The 20,536-nt window shown below is 37.9% G+C and overlaps 1 protein-coding gene and 3 long non-coding RNA genes across 4 annotated transcripts; all 4 read right to left on the reverse strand.

The window, feature by feature from the left end:
• Positions 1–1,291: 1,291 nt before the first annotated feature.
• On the reverse strand, positions 1,292–2,396 carry LOC133867045 (pterocarpan synthase 1). The gene has a single exon (XM_062303719.1). It carries the CDS (start codon positions 2,035–2,037, stop codon positions 1,483–1,485), a length of 555 nt encoding a protein of 184 aa, XP_062159703.1. The 5' UTR covers positions 2,038–2,396; the 3' UTR covers positions 1,292–1,482.
• A 2,459-nt stretch (positions 2,397–4,855) lies between these two features.
• Positions 4,856–6,613, reverse strand: LOC133865991 (uncharacterized). Its single transcript, XR_009899849.1, has 2 exons — positions 5,440–6,613; positions 4,856–5,287 (listed from the first exon to the last, which is right to left on the reverse strand). It is a non-coding gene; the product is annotated as an uncharacterized LOC133865991 (long non-coding RNA).
• A 464-nt stretch (positions 6,614–7,077) lies between these two features.
• On the reverse strand, positions 7,078–12,776 carry LOC133865990 (uncharacterized). The gene is made up of 2 exons (XR_009899848.1): positions 7,830–12,776; positions 7,078–7,753 (listed from the first exon to the last, which is right to left on the reverse strand). It is a non-coding gene; the product is annotated as an uncharacterized LOC133865990 (long non-coding RNA).
• A 4,433-nt stretch (positions 12,777–17,209) lies between these two features.
• On the reverse strand, positions 17,210–20,511 carry LOC133867294 (uncharacterized). The gene is made up of 3 exons (XR_009900025.1): positions 18,559–20,511; positions 18,397–18,446; positions 17,210–18,295 (listed from the first exon to the last, which is right to left on the reverse strand). It is a non-coding gene; the product is annotated as an uncharacterized LOC133867294 (long non-coding RNA).
• Between the last annotated feature and the right edge of the window lie 25 nt (positions 20,512–20,536).

A 20,536-nucleotide genomic window follows, 5' to 3' on the forward strand; every position in this document is an offset into this window, starting at 1 on the left:
TGAAAAAAAGTGTTCGCATTTGATACTTAAATTTGAAAATACTTTTAGAAGTACTTTTCATATTTAAGAAAATGATAAATAAAACATAAGTCCAGGACTAAATGAGCATTTCTAGATAACTTTTTTTTTTTTTTTTCTTTTTTTTAATATTTTTTCGCTTTATAAAACCTAAGTTTTTTGCAATTTTCAATTGGATCATTTTGTGTGTTTTCGGTCCAAATAATTGACATCCGTGAATGTCACATCAGTATTTTTATCATCTCAAATTAAAATAATCATTTCTTATTATTATTTTTTTTTTCAAACAAATAAATTTTAAAAAAACTAAAATATTTAAAAAATGAGAGAAGCCACCCTGCATGATCCCCATACAATATACATGCCGAGTGACCACCCCAAGCACAGTGAGTGTCTCACGCTCACGCAGTCCACCCTCCAAAGGTGAAACACCCCAATAATCTCAAGAGGGTGCATGGCCTGTGCGGCTGGATGTGGTTCTACAATCCACCTTATTTGTAGTGGGTTCTAGTGGGGCGGCCCTAGTCGAGGAGACTCTTTTCCCAATTCCTATTTTTTTCTAGACTTCATTTTTTAGACTTTTAAAAATTTGTTTTTAAATAAAATAAAATAAATATATTATTTTAATTTAATGTGGTGCTAACATGACGCCGAAGGAGGTTACTAAATTGGGCAAAAAAAACATATGAAATGACCAAATTGAAAATTGTGAAAAACTTCGTGTTTTTGAAGAAAAAAAAAAACCTAGGGAGTGATATGTAAAAGTGCTTTTACTCATGAATTAATTTTACATCTACCCTAATTTTTTTAAAAAATAAAATAAAACACACATTTTTAGAAAATAAAAACAGATATAAAGTTGACACTTTGCTTGTAAATTTTTATTTTTTATTTTTAAATAAAGATTGTGTGGCTAGTTGAGTGAGAAAGACGGGAGATCGTATGGCCATTGTAATATTTGTTTTGAGAAATGATTATTCACCACCTAAATATACAACTTTTCACCACTTTATCTATGTGGCAAGGTGGTGAAAAGTTATATATTTAGATGGTGTAGAATCATATCTCATTTGTTTTTACAAGTAATAATCTAAAAGTAAAGTTCAACTGTCATCTCATCACAATGGTACGACAATCATTGTAAATGGCCCCTCTTGGACGACAACTCTCTTTCTTACAAAGTCCAAATTTCAATAAAATTTGATTATCTTAGTTTCAGGAATTCCAATCCGTTGTCCCCACTATGAAGTATAAAATAGAATATTGTGCCACCTTCATGAATGTCGTAATACTGAGCTATAATTCATGTGGTCATAGTTATATAATTATAAATGTTCTACAAACAGGCCTTCAGCCTCCTTTGAGACGCTTTTACATTTTGGACTTTCTCGAGTCAAAGAAATAATTATAATATATATTGCAAACAAAAAATTAAGCAAGACAGTAACATTCCAGACCTATGAATCATCCTGGTATTGTCTGAGATCGATTTGGAAATCTAAGTTGAAGTTTTACGCGGTAGGATGCATCCATGTCAGATGGTTGGTGATCGGTCTGAGCAAAAACAGCAAGCCCACGTGCAAAAGCAAAAGACCCTGTCCCGCCCACCACAGTGAGTTGTTCTGCGTCCCTATGAGCGACATGCTTGGCCTCGACACTAAGGCTGCCGGAATACTCGGAAGTGTCGAAGGTCAGATATATGATATTGAACGCCGAGTGAGCAAAGTCTTCAACAGGAACTATGAAGCTCTGGGCTTTTCCCACGACCCGGGAAGTGTTCTCAGGTCCCTCTGTGAGCGTACGATGAAAGATGAATGCTTCGGCATCGGACCTTGCCACGGGTTGCGAGCTAGAGCTTATAGTGTGTGGTTGTTGGAGGTACAAGGACAGAGCCAGCCATGGCGGCCTTGTGTGACTCTGTGATGACTTTCTATGGGGTATGGGCGAGAGAAAAGCCAATAGAACGACTGCCAAAATGGCCAAAGAGACCGTAGAGCAAAATATAACTCTGGCTAGCATTTTGCAGCAGGGGTCTCCTTATCGAAAATGTTGATTCCAGCTTCTACACTTTAATACTTCAATGGGTAAAGTGAACGTGGTAAAGTGAAACTGCTCCACATTGCTAGATGTTTCGGCAACCTAATCCACTTCTTCAACCTGAACCAATCGTATTAAATGCATACTTTCCCTTAAAGTTAAGAGGCTAATATTTTATAATGCTCTACTCCTGGTCCAGTAGAGGCTTGGGGTGCCCACTGCTATCCAACTGAGATCCCACTCCTGTTTATGTATGCATATAAAAAATTCTTAAAAAAGTCTCTTAAGTCAGTATATATATCTTTTGATAAAAAAAAAAAAAACAACATTTATTTGGAATGACTACCCGCATATGGTTAATGATATTTCAGCATTTTTTTTAATCATCAACTATATGGATTGTTGTGCACAAGTTGTGGAATTATCACCCCAAACATGTGTTTAAACAACCCGTTACCAGTTTGAGCTTCAAACAACATTTATTTGGAATGACTACCCGCATATGGTTAATGATATTTCAGCATTTTTTTTAATCATCAACTATATGGATTGTTGTGCACAAGTTGTGGAATTATCACCCCAAACATGTGTTTAAACAACCCGTTACCAGTTTGAGCTCCATCATGGTATTGGAAGCAATTTTTTTGGGCGATAGGCCACCTACAAAATAGAAAAAAATTGTCACAAAAAATCCACCGATCCCCGAGAGACCAGGGATACTCCGATGCTTAAGTCAGTATATACATCTTTTAATAATAAAAAAAAACAATATATTTATTTGGAATGACCACCCGCATATGGTTAATGATATTTCAACATTTTTTTTAATCATCAACTATATGGATTGTTGTGCACAAGTTGTGGAATTATCACCCCAAACATGTGTTTAAACAACCCGTTACTAGTTTGAGCTCCATCATATGGTATTGGAAGCAATTTTTTCAACAGTTGAACTGGCGATAGGCCACCTGCAAAATAGAAAAAATTGTCACAAAAAATCCACCGATCTCCGAGAGACCAGGGATACTCCGATGCTTAAGTCAGTATATATATCTTTTAATAATAAAAAAAAAACATTATATTTATTTGGAATGACCACCCGCATATGGTTAATGATATTTCAGCATTTTTTTTAATCATCAACTATATGGATTGTTGCGCACAAATTGTGGAATTATCACCCCAAACATGTGTTTAAACAACCCGTTACCAGTTTGAGCTCCATCATGGTATTGGAAGCAATTTTTTCAACAGTTGAACGAGCGATAGGCCACCTACAAAATAGAAAAAATTGTCACAAAAAATCCACCGATCCCCGAGAGACCAGGGATACTCCGATGCTTAAGTCAGTATATATATCTTTTGATAAAAAAAAAAAAAAACAACATTTTTATTTGAAATGACCACCCGCATATGGTTAATGATATTTCAACATTTTTTTTAATCATCAACTATATGAATTGTTGTGCACAAGTTGTGGAATTATCACCCCAAACATGTGTTCAAACAACCCGTTACTAGTTTGAGCTCCATCATATGGTATTGGAAGCAATTTTTTCAACAGTTGAACGGGCGACAGGCCACCTACGAAATAGAAAAAATTGTCACAAAAAATTCACCGATCCCCGAGAGACCAGGGATACTCCGATGCTTAAGTCAGTATATATATCTTTTAATAATAAAAAAAAACATTATATTTATTTGGAATGACCACCCGCATATGGTTAATGATATTTCAGCATTTTTTTTAATCATAAACTATATGGATTGTTGTGCCCAAGTTGTGGAATTATCACCCCAAACATGTGTTTAAACAACACGTTACCAGTTTGAGCTCCATCATGGTATTAGAAGCAAAACAGTAGAACGGGCGATAGGCCACCTACGAAATAAAAAAAATTGTCACAAAAAATCCACCGATCCCCGAGGGACCGGGGATACTCCGATGCTTAAGTCAGTATATATATCTTTTGAAAAAAAAAAAAATGAATAGAAAAGCTTTTAGATAAAGAGCGCGTATCAGAGTATGAGTGTCCTTATAAGAGACTTCATAAAGATGCAATTATTTTTCATGTAGTGGACTTATGCCATTAGTTTCACAGAGTGAGTAGTTACTCAATATAATGGTCTTCTGAGTGGGATTGCTTGAGTGAGACTCCTGATAAATTATATCCCTTACACATTGAGATCCTGGTCTGAGAAACATGGGGTCCAAAATATATGCAAGGAGCAGTTGAAACCAAAGCGCCCACAAAGCATTTATTAAGAGCCCTCTCTCTCTCTCTCTCTTATGCATTTAGGTTGTCGCACGTTTTTTTTGAGACTCACTATTCACATTCCAAACTGATCGATTTGAAAATAACAATGAATTAGCGATAATAGTTTATGCACTTATGATTCTCACTGTTTTCTACAAAAGAATCTATAATTAATTTTGAAATACATATTAGTAGTTGGACACACTTGGAAAAATCCATTCGCATTTTTCTTTTTCTCTTTAGAGACTAATTTTTAGAACTTGGCCAAACAAACCCTTACATTTGTTCACCAAACTCTCAATACAATAAAAAATAATATCGCCACGTCTTAGTCAGGCTTCGCCTCTCAATAAGCATACTTCCTGTATACATATTAACATTAAGCTCTTTAAATATCATAATTGAAGGAATTAGATACCACAATGCTATATGCCCAAACGATCCAACATTACTTCGGACCCCATCTCTTAAGAGCCTGCAACTCTGGGACAATTCTTAGACAACTGACAGATTACAATAAATCACAACGCTTACTGCATAAGTTACAACACGAAACCAGCACACCAACTTTATAATCTAACAAAAGCTGCTTGTACAAATAATTAACAGTTCCATTGAATACCAAAGACAAGCCAAACTATGCATGCTAGACGCCAAAGAGCTGCAAAAGACCGTCGCTCACCAGAATCTGTAAATAACCGTAAAAAATCCAATCCACTACACAGTTGTGTCCAACATTTAAGGCATTAACTTACATCAACTTACACACTCTCTTCGACTAGGAATTTGATCAGACAACAAGAGATTAAAACAAATTCAGAATTTAAAACAAAGACAACAAGAGGTTAATTCCATGCAAACCTCAAAATGCTTAACTTGCGTCAATCACGAGGATAAAGCAAAACCAGTAAAACCCTGTTCTTTCGCTGCCCAAAGATGCTTGTCCACATAAATCCAGTAACAAAGGCTAAGTTCTTCTTGTTCAGCACCAAACGATCAACAAAGACACACAGAAACTTGAAAATGTTAGTGAACCCAATTCAAGGCAACCCCAATGAATAGTAACTAGAATATCTACTTCCTATATTTGAACTGAGCCACCACCTTGAGGAAAAAGAATACTTACATTTGCCAAACTTTAAAACCAAAAGGCTAAGAAAAATGCAGTTGCAAGCCGTAGCAATAAGAAAACCCAAATCAAAAAGTCACGTGGTCATATCGACATCAAATTCTTTAAATATCATAACTGCAGCAACTGCATACCACAAATCACAAAACTGCTACATGCCTGAACCGTCCAAGAACATAGAAGACGTCCACACAACTCTGAACCCAAAACACTCATATACAAAAGGCAAAAGGGAAAACACAAACCTAAGCTTAAAGTACGAGTAGATCACAACACCATTTTCGAGCATCTTCCTCATCAATTATGTCAAAAAAACTTCACGAAATAGGAAACTATAGGTCACAACACCATGAAACAAACATCACGGGCCATAGAATTCGGTCCTAAAATATCCGTCCAGAAATGGAAAAACTTGAGATTGCAAACCTGGCATACCCACCGACTGACTTTGTGTAATGTAATGAGCATTAACTTAAAGCAATGTAACTTAAAGCAATCCAAATCTCAAAAGGCTAATGTCAATCACAGGATGATAAAGCAAAATACCTGTGTTTTTACTGTCAAGAGTTGATTTTGCACAAAAATTGAAGTCCAAAGGCCACATACTCATTATTCGCCCCAAGGAGTCCACTAAAATACCAATAAAAAAACAACAGGACGAGGGGACAACCTAACTTCAATCTAGAATTCATGATCCACTTGGAACATAATGCCCCTAAGAACAGCAGTCACAGGCCACAACAATAAGACAGAAAAATTTCAACAAGCAGAAAGAATTCCTTTCAAAAACCCGAGGAGAAGAAAACTTATTGCCACATCAAACTCGGTCGACCATGTACAAGAAGCCCCAATCAAAATCTCCACTCCTTGTAGACATATTAGGCACCAAACTCTTCACACACCTTCCCAGAAAAATCAAAGACAATCAATCAATATAATATATTTCCAAATAACTCCGAAACCATAACTCCTCTCCATAGCATTAGGATGCATAAGAAAGAAGCAAACGTCCATCCTTTACCATCTAAAATCAATTCTCCCTTGACAAACAGTATCACACACAAATGATCACCATATTGAAAGAAATCTTAATCTTTAACCAAGGAGATTCTGCCTGAGAACAATCAACACAATTTGTAGCGATCTTAGCTGCAAAAGATTAACATCATATTGAAAGAGCCTACAAAGGAGGTTTCCTTTGAAAGAAGTCACTAGTACGTATTGAAAGAACCCTAATCTGTGACGAACAGCCACCAATCAAGTAGCAGAAGATACTATGTGAAATCGATCACCGTCTTCAAAGAAACCCTAATATGTGAAGAATAAAACCTTCCCTGAAGCATTCATCAACATATTAGAAGAAGATCTCATATGTAACTAAAGAAAATATTCCTAGCAAATAATTAATAAAGTATTAGAAGAAACTACAAATTTGTAATTTATATTATTCTTCCACTAATAATGCACCAAAACCTAACACTTAGATCTTCCCTGAAAGTGACCACCATCGTCCCTAATATTTGAAGAAGACAACCTCCCCTGGAGCATTCACCAACACAGAAAAAGAAGCCCTAATTTGTAATACGAAACTTCCCAGCGACAATCAATGAATTAGAAGAAACTACAAATTTGAAATAAAGAATATAGAAATCTTCCACTAGCAATGCTTCGAAACCCTTCCCTGAAAGCATACACCAACATCTTGAAAGAAACCCTAATTTGTGAAGACAACCTTCCCTGAAGCATTCCCCTTGGAAAATAATGCCTAAGAAAAACTGTCACAGGCCACAGTATTAAAAGAAGCAGAAATAATTCCTTACAAAAACGAGGGGAAAAGAGAGCTTATCACCGCATCAACCTCTATCGAACAGGTACAAGAAAGCCCCAATCATCCTCTCCTTGTGGACAAATTAGCACCAAATTCTTCAAACATATTAACTCCCCTCCATAGCATTCGGAGGCATAAGCAAGAAGCAAAAGTCCATCATTTACCGTCTCAAATAAATTCTACTTTGACACAGAGTATCAAGCAAAAGTGATCCCCACCATATTGAAAGAAGTCTTAATCTTTAACGAAGGAGATTCTCCCCGAGAACAATCAACAAAACTTGTAGCAATCTTAGCTGCAAAAGAATAACATATTGGGCAAAAACTGAATTTGTGACAAGCATAATGGGAATTCTCTAACAGCAATGAAACCTAAAACAAAGATCTTCCTTGAAAGCGGTCATCAAACGTACTAAAAGAAACACTGAATGGTGACGAAGAAAACCTCATGAACCCCCAATCTATGACGAGTAAAATCTTTTCCCTGCAAGCAATCTACAAAAGTTTTTTGGAATAAAACCTTATTTGCCACAAAGATAATAGATCAAGTAGTGATGTACCAAAACCTAACACAAAGATCATCCCTGAAAGCGATCACAGAAGTCTTGACCTTACGAAGAAAACAACCTCTGAAAGCAATCACTTACGTATCAAAGAACCCTAGTATGTGACGAAGAAAATCTACCCTGCAAGCAATCAACAGAAGTTTTTTGGCAGCAAAACCAAAAATGATGGGAATCAAGTACCAATGCATCACCTAACACAAAGAAGAACCTCCCTGAAATCGATCACCAGCATCTTCAAAGAAACCCTAAAATGAAGAAGAAAACCTTCCCTAAAGCAGTCACCATCATATTAGAAGCGGCCCAAATATGTAACCAAGAAAATCTTCCCAGCAGACGGTCAACAAAGTATTGGAAGAAGCTAAAAAACTGTAATTAAATCCCACTAACAATGCATCGAAACCTAACACAAAGATCTTCCCTGAAAGCCAACACTGTCCTGAAAGAAACCCAAATTTGCAAAGAAGACAAACCTTTTCTAAAGCATTCACAAACATTGGAAAAGGAGCCCTAACAATGATCAACAAAGTAATGGAAGAAACTAAAAATTCGCAATAAAGATAAAGAAATCTTCCACTAGCAATGCATGGAAACCCAGCACAAAGATCTTCCTTGAAAGCGAACATCGTTATCTTGAAAGAAACCCTAACTTTTTAAGAAGACAGCATTCCCTGAAATGTTCACCAACGTATTAAAAGAACCAAATAATTTGTAAAGGGAATCTTCCTTGCAAGCCATTACCAAGCTATAAGAAACGTGGATCAAAGATAAAGCATTAAGAAAAGAAATTATACAAGCAGAGGAGATGACAGCTTATCCCTACAGGTCCGAATCTCCCTACAGGTCCGAATCAAACTTCGCCTTTCTAGTTCATGTACCTCATAAATTGCAGGCACACACCACAAATCTCAATCACAAGATGATAAAGCAAAAACCTGTATTTTTACTCTCCAAAGATGGTTTTCCACAGAAATTGAAGTCCAAAGGCCGCAAAATGGTTATACGCCCCCAGGAGTGAACTACAATACCAATAAAAACACGACAGGACATAAGGCCTAAGAAAAGTAGTCGCAGGCCGCAACAGTAAAACAAGAACAAAGAAAAAATAGAAGCAGCAGAAAGAATCCCTTCAAAATCGACAGGAATAGAGAACTTCTAGCCACATCAAACTCTGTTGACCAAGAAAAAGAAAGGCCCAATAAATATGTACACCCTCTTAGTAGATATATTAGCACCAAATTCTCCACACACCTTTGTCAGAATTACAAGAATAATGAAACCAAGAATCAGAAAGACAAATCAACAATGTGATACAGAAGTTACACATTCCAAATGATAATAAACGGCAGTGTTGATCAAAGTTCCAATCTGTGAATAAGAAGCAGCAACTAAATGATCGAACAGAAAATTTTAAGTTCTTAAGTATCTATTAAAAGTACAATTAAATGCTGGAAGAAACAAGAACCAGAACAAACATGCTGAGCACCGCTGATATTCATAAAAAAATGCGCAAACGCAACCTGAAATACACACAATCCAACCACCAAGTGTCAAGTAAGAAGCCAGCTAACCATGAAGATGAAACATTGAGGATGATTTTTTTTTAAAAATAAAATAAAATAAAACCAATGCTGAGAAGCCAACTTTACAAGAACCCAGAGTTGTGAAAAGCCGATGCAAAGCAAAACTTATAAAATAAATCAAAACAAGTAATAGGTACAGCAAAACCTATAAATAAATCAAAACAAGTAATAGGTACATGCCCGAGAGAATAGCATATACAAGACTTCCAAAACAACATGTGAAATAAAGAGGGGGAAAAGAAAACACATTTCTCTTATTTCAGCAGAAAGACAAAATTCAAAAACTCTTGATCAAACACAAGAAAGCCCAAATCACAACCTCCACCAGTGAACAGGTCAACGACATATTTTCAAATACCTTCCTGATCGGTATCCCAAAAGCTTCATGAAATAGGAAACTACAAGTCACAAAATCAGGAAACAAATATCACCGACAGAAGCATATGTTACTCGGTGCTCAAATATCCTCACAGAACTGGAAAAACTTCAGACTACAGACCTAGTTCACATACCCACTAACTTGGTGTAATTCAATGTGCATTAATCTGAAATTACCAATTGGTGACGCAAATCCAGCAATGTAACTTAAATCAATCAAAATATCAAAACGCCTAAATGTCAATCACAAAATGGCAAAGCAAAAATCCGCGTTTTTACTTTCAAAAGATGGTTCTGCGCAGAAACTGAAGTCCAAAGGCCGCAAAATGGTTATTCGCCCCCAGGAGTGAACTTAAATACCAATAAAACCGCGACGACATGACATACTGCCAAACAAAAGTAGTAGCAGCCGCAACATTAAAACAAGAACAAAGAAAATTAAAACAGGCAAAAAGAATCACTTCGAAATCGAAAGGAAAAGAGAACTTATAGCCACATCAAACTCTGTCGACCAGGAAAAAGAAAGCCCCAATCAATATCTCTGCCCTCTTTGTAGTTCACACCTTTTTCACAATGACGAGTAGGGAAACCAAGAATCAGCCAGCCACAATCAACAATATGATACAGAAGTTACATATTCCAAACGATAATAAACGACAATGCTGAAGAAAGTTTCAATCTGTGCATAATAAGTCGCAACTAAATGAACGAACTGAAAATTTTAAGTTCTTAAGTATCAGTGAAGATTGCAATTAGATACTGGTAGAAACAAAAACCAGAACAAACATGCTGAGCACTGCCGATATTCATAAAAAAATTGCGCAACCGCAACCTGAAAAACACACAATCCAAGCACCAAGCGTGAAACAAGAAGCAACAGAAACTTTTAAATTAATGATAACCAAGCCAGCTAACCATAAAGATACAACATTTAGGAATGATTTTAAAAAAAAAAACAAACCAACATCGAGAACCCAACTTTGCAAGAATCCAAAGTTGTAAAAAGCCAATGCACAGCAAAACCTATAAAATAAATCCAAACAAGGAATGGGGACATGTCTGAGAGAACAGCATATAGTAGACTTATAAACACGTGAAATAAAAAGGGGGAGAAGAAAAATCAATTTCACTTATTTCCACAGACAGACCAAGTTCAAAAACTCCTGTTCAAACACGAGAAAGCCCAAAGCACAACCTCCACCTATGAACAGGTCAACCACATATTTTCAAACACCTTCCTCATCAGTATCCCAACACTTCATGAAATAGGAAACTACAAATCACAAAACCCGGAAACAAATATCAATGGCAGAAGCATATGTTACTCAGTGCTTAAATATCTGCCCAAAACTGGAAAAACTTCAAATTGCAGACCTAGTTGACATGCCCAACATCGACGACATTTTCAAACACCTCCTCGTCCGTATACAAAAAAACTTCCAGGAATTGGAAACTACACATCACAAAACCAGAAAACAAATATCACCGGCAGAAGCATATGTTACTCATTTCTCAAATATCCTTACAGAACTGGAAAAACTTCAGACTACAGACCTGGTTCACATACCCACCGACTTACTTGGTGTAATTCAATGTGCATTAATCTGAAATTACCAATTGGTGACGCAAATCCAGCAATGTAACTTACATCAATCCACATATCAAAACGCCAGAAAACAAATATCACCGGCAGAAGCATATGTTACTCATTTCTCAAATATCCTCACAGAACTAGAAAAACTTCAGACTACAGACCTGGTTCACATACACACCGACTTACTTGGTGTAATTAAATGTGCATTAATCTGAAATTACCAATTGGTGACGCAAATCCAACATGCCGTACTGCCAAACAAAAGTAGTAGCAACTGATATTTTCAAACACCTTCCTCGTCCGTATACCATAAAACTTCAAGGAATTGGAAACTACACATCACAAAACCAGAAACCAAATATCACCGGCAGAAGCATATGTTACTCCGTGCTCAAATATCCTCACAGAACTGGAAAAACTTCAGACAACAGACCTTGTTCACATACCCACCGACTTACTTCGTGAAATTCAAAAAGCATTAATCTGAAATTATCAATTGGTGACGCAAATCCAGAAATGTAACTTAAATCAATCCAAATATCAAAACGCCTAAATGTCAATCACAAGATGGTAAAGCAAAAACCCGTGATTTTACCATCAAAAGATGGTTTTGCGCACAAGTCCAAAGGCCGCAAAATGGTTATTCGCCCTGAGGAGTGAACTTAAATACCAATAAAACCGCGACGGCATGAAGTACTGCCAAACAAAAGTAGTAGCAACCGCAACATTAAAGCAAGAACAAAGAACATTAGAACAAGCAAAAAGAATCACTTCGAAATCGAGAGGAAAACAGCACTTATAGCCACATCAAACTCTGTCGACCAGGAAAAAGAAAGCCCCAATCAATATCTCCGCCCTCTTTGTAGATATAGTTTCACGAAATTCTTCACACCTTCTTCAGAATTACAAGAGTAGTGAAACCAAGAATCAGCCAGCCACAATCAACAATACGATACAGCAGTTACACATTCCAAATGATAATAAATGACAATGCTGAAGAAAGTTTCAATCTGTGCATAAGAAGTCGCAACTAAATGAACGAACTGAAAATTTTAAGTTCTTAAGTATCAGTGAAGAATGCAATTAGATGCTGGAAGAAACAAAAACCAGAACAAACATGCTGAGCACCGCCGATATTCATAAAAAATTGCGCAACGGCAACCTGAAATACACACAATCCAAGCACCAAGCGTGAACTACGAAGCAATGGAAACTTTTAAATTAATGACAACCAAGACAGCTAACCATAACGATACAATATTTAGGAATGATTTTAAAAATAAAAAACAAACCAACATCGAGAATCCAACTTTGCAAGAACCCAAAGTTGTAAAAAGCCGATGCACAGCAAAACCTACAAAATAAAACAAAACAAGGAATGGGGACATTTCTGAGAACAGCATATCGTAGAGACTTCTAAAAAACGTGTGAAATAAAGAGGGGGGGGGGAGAAGGAAAAGCATTTTCACTTATTTTCGCAGAAAGAACAAATTCAATCACTCCTGCCCAAACACAAGAAATCCCAAATCACAACCTCCACCTGTCAACAGGTCAACCACATATTTTCAAACACCATCCTCATCAGTATCCCAAAAACTTAAATAGGAAACTACAAGTCACAAAACCCGAAAACAAATATCAACGGCAGAAGCATATGTCACTCTGTGCTCAAATACCTGCCCAAAACTGGAAAAACTTCAAATTGCAGACCAAGTCGACATGCCCAACATCAACGATATTTTCAAACACCTTAATCGTCCGTATACCATAAAACTTCAAGGAATTGGAAACTAAACATCACAAAACCAGAAAGCAAATATCACAGGCAGATGCATATGTTACTCGGTGTCCAAATATCCTCACAGAACTGGAAAAACATCAGACAACAGACCTTGTTCACATACCCACCGACTTACTTCGTGAAATTCAATAAGAATTAATCTGAAATTATCAATTGGTGACGCAAATCCAGAAATGTAACTTAAATCAATCCAAATATCAAAACGCCTAAATGTCAATCACAAGATGGTAAAGCAAAAACCCGTGATTTTACCATCAAAAGATGGTTTTGCGCACAAAGTCCAAAGGCCGCAAAATGGTTATTCGCCCTGAGGAGATTAGAGGGCTTCTAAGGGTTTGGAAGCCGGATATTGTATGCCTGGTGGAGACAAAGATGGCTGTTATCTCTAGGGAGGTGGTGAGAAGTTTATGGGGTTGCACTCATGTTGATTGGTGTTACTTGGGAGCCAATGGAGCGTCGGGCGGAATTTTGTTAATGTGGGATAGAAGGGTGGTAGAGAAAGTGGAAGAGTGTACTGGTAGTTACACTGTTGCTTGTTCTTTGCGTAACACTGGAGATAATGTTGTTTGGGCTTTTGGGGGTGTATATGGTCCGAACGATGACAGGGAGAGAAGGGATTTGTGGGCTGAGTTAGCGGGATTGATGAGTTGGTGGGAGATGCCTTGGTGTATTGGGGGAGACTTTAATGTGGTACGTTTTCCTAGTGAGAGGTCTAGTGGTGCTGGCTCTTTTGCAGCTATGGAAGAATTTTCTGACTTCATTTTCATGCATAATTTGGTGGACCTTCCCCTTGAAGATGGCTACTTTACTTGGTCTAATGGTCAAGAAAATCAAATTTGGTCAAGGATTGATAGGTTCTTAATTTCTCCGGAGTGGGAGGACCGTTTTCCTGAAGTCTCTCAGAGGAGGTTGACAAGACTGTTCTCCGATCGTTTTCCTTTAATGTTGGATTGTGAGAAGAATAGAGGAGGAAACAGGTCTTTTAAGTTTGAAAACATGTGGCTGAAACATGAGGGTTTTGTTGAGCTGGTGCAAAAGTGGTGGATGTCTTATGACTTTTCGGGTTTGCCAAGCTTCGTTTTGGCCAAAAAACTGAAGGCCTTGAAGGCTGATTTGAAGAAATGGAATGAAGAAGTGTTTGGTGATTTAAGGAAAAAGAAGAAAGAATTATTGGAGGGTATTCGAGAGCTGGAGTTAATAGAAGAAAATCGTTGCCTAGAGGAGGAGGAAAAAGTTCAAAGGGCAGATATGGCGAGAGAGATGGAGAAGACCCTCCTTTTTGAGGAAACAAGCTGGAGGCAAAAGTCTAGAGCTTTGTGGTTAAAGGAGGGGGATAAGAACACAAAATTCTTTCATAGGGTTGCCAACTCACACCGTAAATTCAACCAAGTGGACTCTTTTGATGATTAACGGTTTAATTTCCAGAAATCATGCGGAGATTGAGGAGCACTTAGTCCATTTCTATAGTAATTTGTACTTGGAGAAAATCCGGTGGCGGCCAAGGGTGGAGGGCCTACCTTTTTCATCCATTGATGCGGAGGAGAGCAGGGGGTTAGAAAGAGCCTTTGAGGAGAAGGAGGTGTGGGATGTAATCAGGGATTTGAATGGAGACAAGGCACCGGGTCCTGACGGATTCACTGCGGCTTTCTTCCAGAAGTGCTGGGTTTTTTTAAAAACTGATATTATGGATGTTTTTGCAGAGTTTCACGAGAGAGGCAAGTTCGAAAAGAGTTTGAATGCTACCTTTGTCTCTTTGATTCCTAAGAAGAATGGAGCCATGGATGTCAGAGATTTTCGCCCTATTAGTTTGGTAGGGGGGATTTACAAGATTATATCAAAGGTTCTTGCCAACAGATTTAAATCCGTTGTGGGTAAGATTATCTCCAACACTCAGAATGCTTTTATTGGAGGTCGACAAATATTAGATTCTGTGCTCATTGCAAGTGAATGTGTGGATAGTCAAATTCGATCGGGGGAACCCGGACTCCTGTGTAAGCTAGATCTGGAGAAGGCGTATGATCATGTGAACTGGGATTTCTTGCTCTATTTGCTACAAAGATGTGGATTGGGGGAAAAATGGAGGAATTGGATTCGTTTCTGTATTTCCACGGTGAGATTCTCTATTCTTGTAAATGGAACCCCTTCGGGTTTCTTTAGTAGCTCTCGTGGTTTGCGACAAGGAGACCCTCTTTCTCCATTGTTGTTTGTGGTGGTTATGGAGGCTCTGAGTAGAATGTTCAATGCCGCTTTGATTCAGGGTAATTTGACAGGGTTTTCAGTGGGTTCCAGAGATACAGAGGCCTTTGTAGTGAATCATCTGATGTTCGCTGATGATACATTGATTTTTTGTGGTGCTCAAGAAGAACAGATTCGTCACCTGAGATGTATCTTATTAGGCTTTGAGGCGGCTTCTGGATTGAAAATTAATTTGGAAAAATCAGAAATTGTTCCAATTGGTGGAGTAGAGGAGGTCGAAAGGTTGGCCAATCTTCTTGGCTGTAGGGTTGCCTCTTTGCCCATGACTTACTTGGGTTTGCCGTTGGGTTCTTCTTATAAGTCCAAATCTATTTGGAATGGTGTTATTGAAAAAATGGAAAGGAGGTTGGCGGGGTGGAAGCGGATGTACTTGTCGAAGGGTGCCCGGTTGACTCTTATTAACAGTACGCTCTCCAACATGCCCACTTATTACTTATCTTTGTTTCCTATTCCAGTGAGTGTTGCTAATCGCCTTGATAAAATTCAAAAGGATTTTCTTTGGGGAGGCATTGGGGAGGAGAAAAAATTCCATCTAGTGAATTGGAACAAGATTTGTACACCTTTGTATGCAGGTGGGTTGGGAGTGCACAACCTCATCCAGTTCAATAGAGCGCTCTTGGGTAAATGGTTATGGAGATATGGTAAGGAGAGGGAGGCTCTATGGCGTTTGGTGATTGATACCAAATTTCAGAGTCTAAAGGGCGGGTGGTGCTCGACAGAGGTTTCGGGTTCTTATGGAGTGGGTGTATGGAAACATATAAGGAGAGGGTGGGAGAAATTCCGCAATTTTGTTCGTTTTGAAGTGGGGAGTGGATCTAATATTAGTTTTTGGCAAGATTGGTGGTGTGGGGAAAGTTCCTTGAAGCAATGTTTTCCAGCTCTTTTTTGTTTAGCAAGGAACAAAGATGCGTTGGTGGCGGATAACTTGGCGGTCCATAATGGTGTAACGCAGTGGAATGTTCTTTTCACACGACAAATCCAGGATTGGGAAATGGATATGGTCATTTCTTTCTTCGACCGATTATATTCCACTTCAATTCGTCATGGAGAGGGTGACAAATTAGTGTGGAATCCCTCTAAAAAAGGTTTATTTGAGGTGAGATCATTCTACGAAGAACTCTTTAGGAAAGATGGTCCATTTCTTTCATTCTTTCCTTGGAAGAATATTTGGCGAGTTAAGGCTCCAACAAGGGTGGCTTTCTTCGTATGGTCAGCAGCTTTGGGCAAAATCTTGACGCATGATAATTTGCGTAAGAGGAATGTAATAGTAATGGAGTGGTGTTGTCTTTGTAAGAAGAGTGGGGAGTCTATTGATCACTTGTTGCTTCATTGTGAGGTCGCCCGGACTCTTTGGAGCTACGTGCTTATTTTATTTGGGGTGGAGTGGATTATGCCTCGAACGGTGTTGGAGCTACTGAATAGTTGGGGGGCGGCGATTGGGAATGGTCAACTCAAAGAGGCTTGGCGGTTAGCTCCTCTATGCTTGATGTGGTGTATTTGGAGGGAGCGGAATGCTCGTCTGTTTGAAGATGTAGAGACGACTATGGTGGAGCTACGGAAGGGGTGGCTAACTACTTTATATTCTTGGATAGCGACACATCATAGTTTGAGTGTCTTTACTTTTGTAGAGTTTCTAAATGTATTTCCAATCCGACCCTTTTAGGGGCTCTCTTGTATACTTCCCGTGTATAAGGGTTGCGCCCTTTTACGCTTTTTAATAAAATTGCCATTACTTATCAAAAAAAAAAAGGAGTGAACTCCAAACAAAAGTAGTAGCAACCGCAACATTAAAGCAAGAACAAAGAACATTAGAACAAGCAAAAAGAATCACTTCGAAATCGAGAGGAAAAGAGCACTTATAGCCACATCAAACTCTGTCGACCAGGAAAAAGAAAGCCCCAATCAATATCTCCACCCTCTTTGTAGATATAGTTTCACGAAATTCTTCACACCTTCTTCAGAATTACAAGAGTAGTGAAACCAAGAATCAGCCAGCCACAATCAACAATACGATACAGCAGTTACACATTCCAAATGATAATAAACGACAATGCTGAAGAAAGTTTCAATCTGTGCATAAGAAGTCGCAACTAAATGAACGAACTGAAAATTTTAAGTTCTTAAGCATATCAGTGAAGAGTGCAATTAGATGCTGGAAGAAACAAAAACCAGAACAAACATGCTGAGCACCGCCGATATTCATAAAAAATTGCGCAACCGCAACCTGAAATACACACAATCCAAGCACCAAGCGTGAACTACGAAGCAATGGAAACTTTTAAATTAATGACAACCAAGACAGCTAACCATAACGATACAATATTTAGGAATGATTTTAAAAATCAAAAACAAACCAACATCGAGAATCCAACTTTGCAAGAACCCAAAGTTGTAAAAAGCCGATGCACAGCAAAACCTACAAAATAAAACAAAACAAGGAATGGGGACATTTCTGAGAGAACAGCATATCGTAGAGACTTCTAAACAACGTGTGAAATAAAGAGGGGGGGAGAAGAAAAAGCATTTTCACTTATTTTTGCAGAAAGAACAAATTCAATCACTCCTGCCCAAACACAAGAAATCCCAAATCACAACCTCCACCTGTCAACAGGTCAACCACATATTTTCAAACACCATCCTCATCAGTATCCCAAAAACTTAAATAGGAAACTACGAGTCACAAAACCCGAAAACAAATATCAACGGCAGAAGCATATGTCACTCTGTGCTCAAATACCCGCCCAAAACTGGAAAAACTTCAAATTGCAGACCAAGTCGACATGCCCAACATCAACGATATTTTCAAACACCTTCCTCGTCCGTATACCATAAAACTTCAAGGAATTGGAAACTACACATCACAAAACCAGAAAGCAAACATCACCGGCAGAAGCATATGTTACTCCGTGCTCAAATATCCTCACAGAACTGGAAAAACTTCAGACAACAGACCTTGTTCACATACCCACCGACTTACTTCGTGAAATTCAATAAGCATTAATCTGAAATTATCAATTGGTGACGCAAATCCAGCAATGTAACTTAAATCAATCCAAATATCAAAACGCCTAAATGTCAATCACAAGATGGTAAAGCAAAAACCCGTGATTTTACCATCAAAAGATGGTTTTGCGCACAAGTCCAAAGGCCGCAAAATGGTTATTCGCCCTGAGGAGTGAACTTAAATACCAATAAAACCGCGACGACATGACGTACTGCCAAACAAAAGTAGTAGCAACCGCAACATTAAAGCAAGAACAAAGAACATTAGAACAAGCAAAAAGAATCACTTCGAAATCGAGAGGAAAAGAGCACTTAATGCCACATCAAACTCTGTCGACCAGGAAAAAGAAAGCCCCAATCAATATCTCCGCCCTCTTTGCAGATATAGTTTCACGAAATTCTTCACACCTTCTTCAGAATTACAAGAGTAGTGAAACCAAGAATCAGCCAGCCACAATCAACAATACGATACAGCAGTTATACATTCCAAATGATAATAAACGACAATGCTGAAGAACGATTCAATCTGTGCATGAGAAGGCCCCACTAAATGAACGAATTGAAAATTTAAAGTTCTTAAAAATCATTGAAGAGTGCAATTAGATGCTGGTAGAAACAAAAACCAGAACAAACATGCTGAGCGCAGCTGATATTGATAAAAAATTGCGCAACCGCAACCTGAAATACACATCATCCAAGCACAAAACGTCAAATACGAAGCAATGGAAACTTTTAAATTAATGATAACCAAGCAAGATAACCGTAAAGAGACAACATTTAGAGGATGATTTTAAAAAACAAAAACAAACCAACGTCGAGAATTCAACTTTCCAAGTACCCAAAGTTGTAAAAAGCCGATGAACAGCAAAACCTATAAAATAAATCAAAACAAGGAATGGGAACATGTCCGAGAGAACAGCAAAGAGTAGACTTCGAAACAACGTGTGAAATAAAGAGGGGGAGAAGAAAAATCATTTTCACTTATTTCTGAAGAAAGACCAACTTCAAGAACTCTAGCTCAAGCACGAGAAAGCCCAAATCACAACCTCCACCTGAGAACTGGTCATCGACATATTTTCAAACACCTTCCTCATCAGTTTCAGAAAAACTTCATGGAATAGGAAACTACAAGTCACAAAACCCGAAAACAAATATCAACGGCAAAAGCATATGTCACTCTGTGCTCAAATACCCGCCCAAAACTGGAAAAACATCAAATTGCAGACCAAGTCGACATGCCCAACATCAACGATATTTTCAAACACCTTCCTCGTCCGTATACCATAAAACTTCAAGGAATTGGAAACTACACATCACAAAACCAGAAAGCAAATATCACCGGCAGAAGCATATGTTACTCCGTACTCAAATATCCTCACAGAACTGGAAAATCTTGAGACTACGGACCTGGTTCACATGCCCACCAACTTACTCCGAGTAATTCAATGTTAATTAATCTGAAATTACCAATTGGTGACGCAAATCCAGCAATCTTAACTTAAATCAATCAAAATATCAAAATGCCTAAATGTCAATCACAAAATGGTAAAGCCAAAACCAGTGTTTTTACTTTCAAAAGATTGTTCTGCGCAGAAACTGAAGTCCAAAGGCCGCAAAATGATTATTCGCCCCCAGGAGTGAACTTAAATACCAATAAAACCGCGACGACATGACGTACTGCCAAACAAAAGTAGTAGCAGCCGCAACATTAAAGCAAGAACAAAGAAAATTAGAACAAGCAAAAAGAATCACTTCGGAATCGAAGGAAAAGAGAACTTATAGCCACATCAAACTCTGGAGAACAGGAAAAAGAAAGCCCCAATCAATATCTCCGCCCTCTTTGAGATATTCTAGCACCAAATTCTTCACACCTTTTTTGGAATGACAAGAGTAGTGAAACCAAGAATCAGCCAGCCACAATCAACAATACGATACAGCAGTTACACATTCCAAATGATAATAAACGACAATGCTGAAGAAAGTTTCAATCTGTGCATAAGAAGTCGCAACTAAATGAACGAACTGAAAATTTTAAGTTCTTAAGTATCAGTGAAGAGTGCAATTTTTGATAAGTATTTTTTTTTTATAA

The sequence above is a fragment of the Alnus glutinosa genome, chromosome 4 (assembly GCF_958979055.1).
Source record: "Alnus glutinosa chromosome 4, dhAlnGlut1.1, whole genome shotgun sequence".
In the NCBI taxonomy this organism is placed as follows: Eukaryota; Viridiplantae; Streptophyta; class Magnoliopsida; order Fagales; family Betulaceae; genus Alnus; species Alnus glutinosa.

What these genes read in the sequence shown, in the direction of transcription:
- LOC133867045 (XM_062303719.1), bottom strand. Translation starts at nt 2,037, where the DNA reads ATGCTAGCCAGAGTTATATTTTGCTCTACGGTCTCTTTGGCCATTTTG.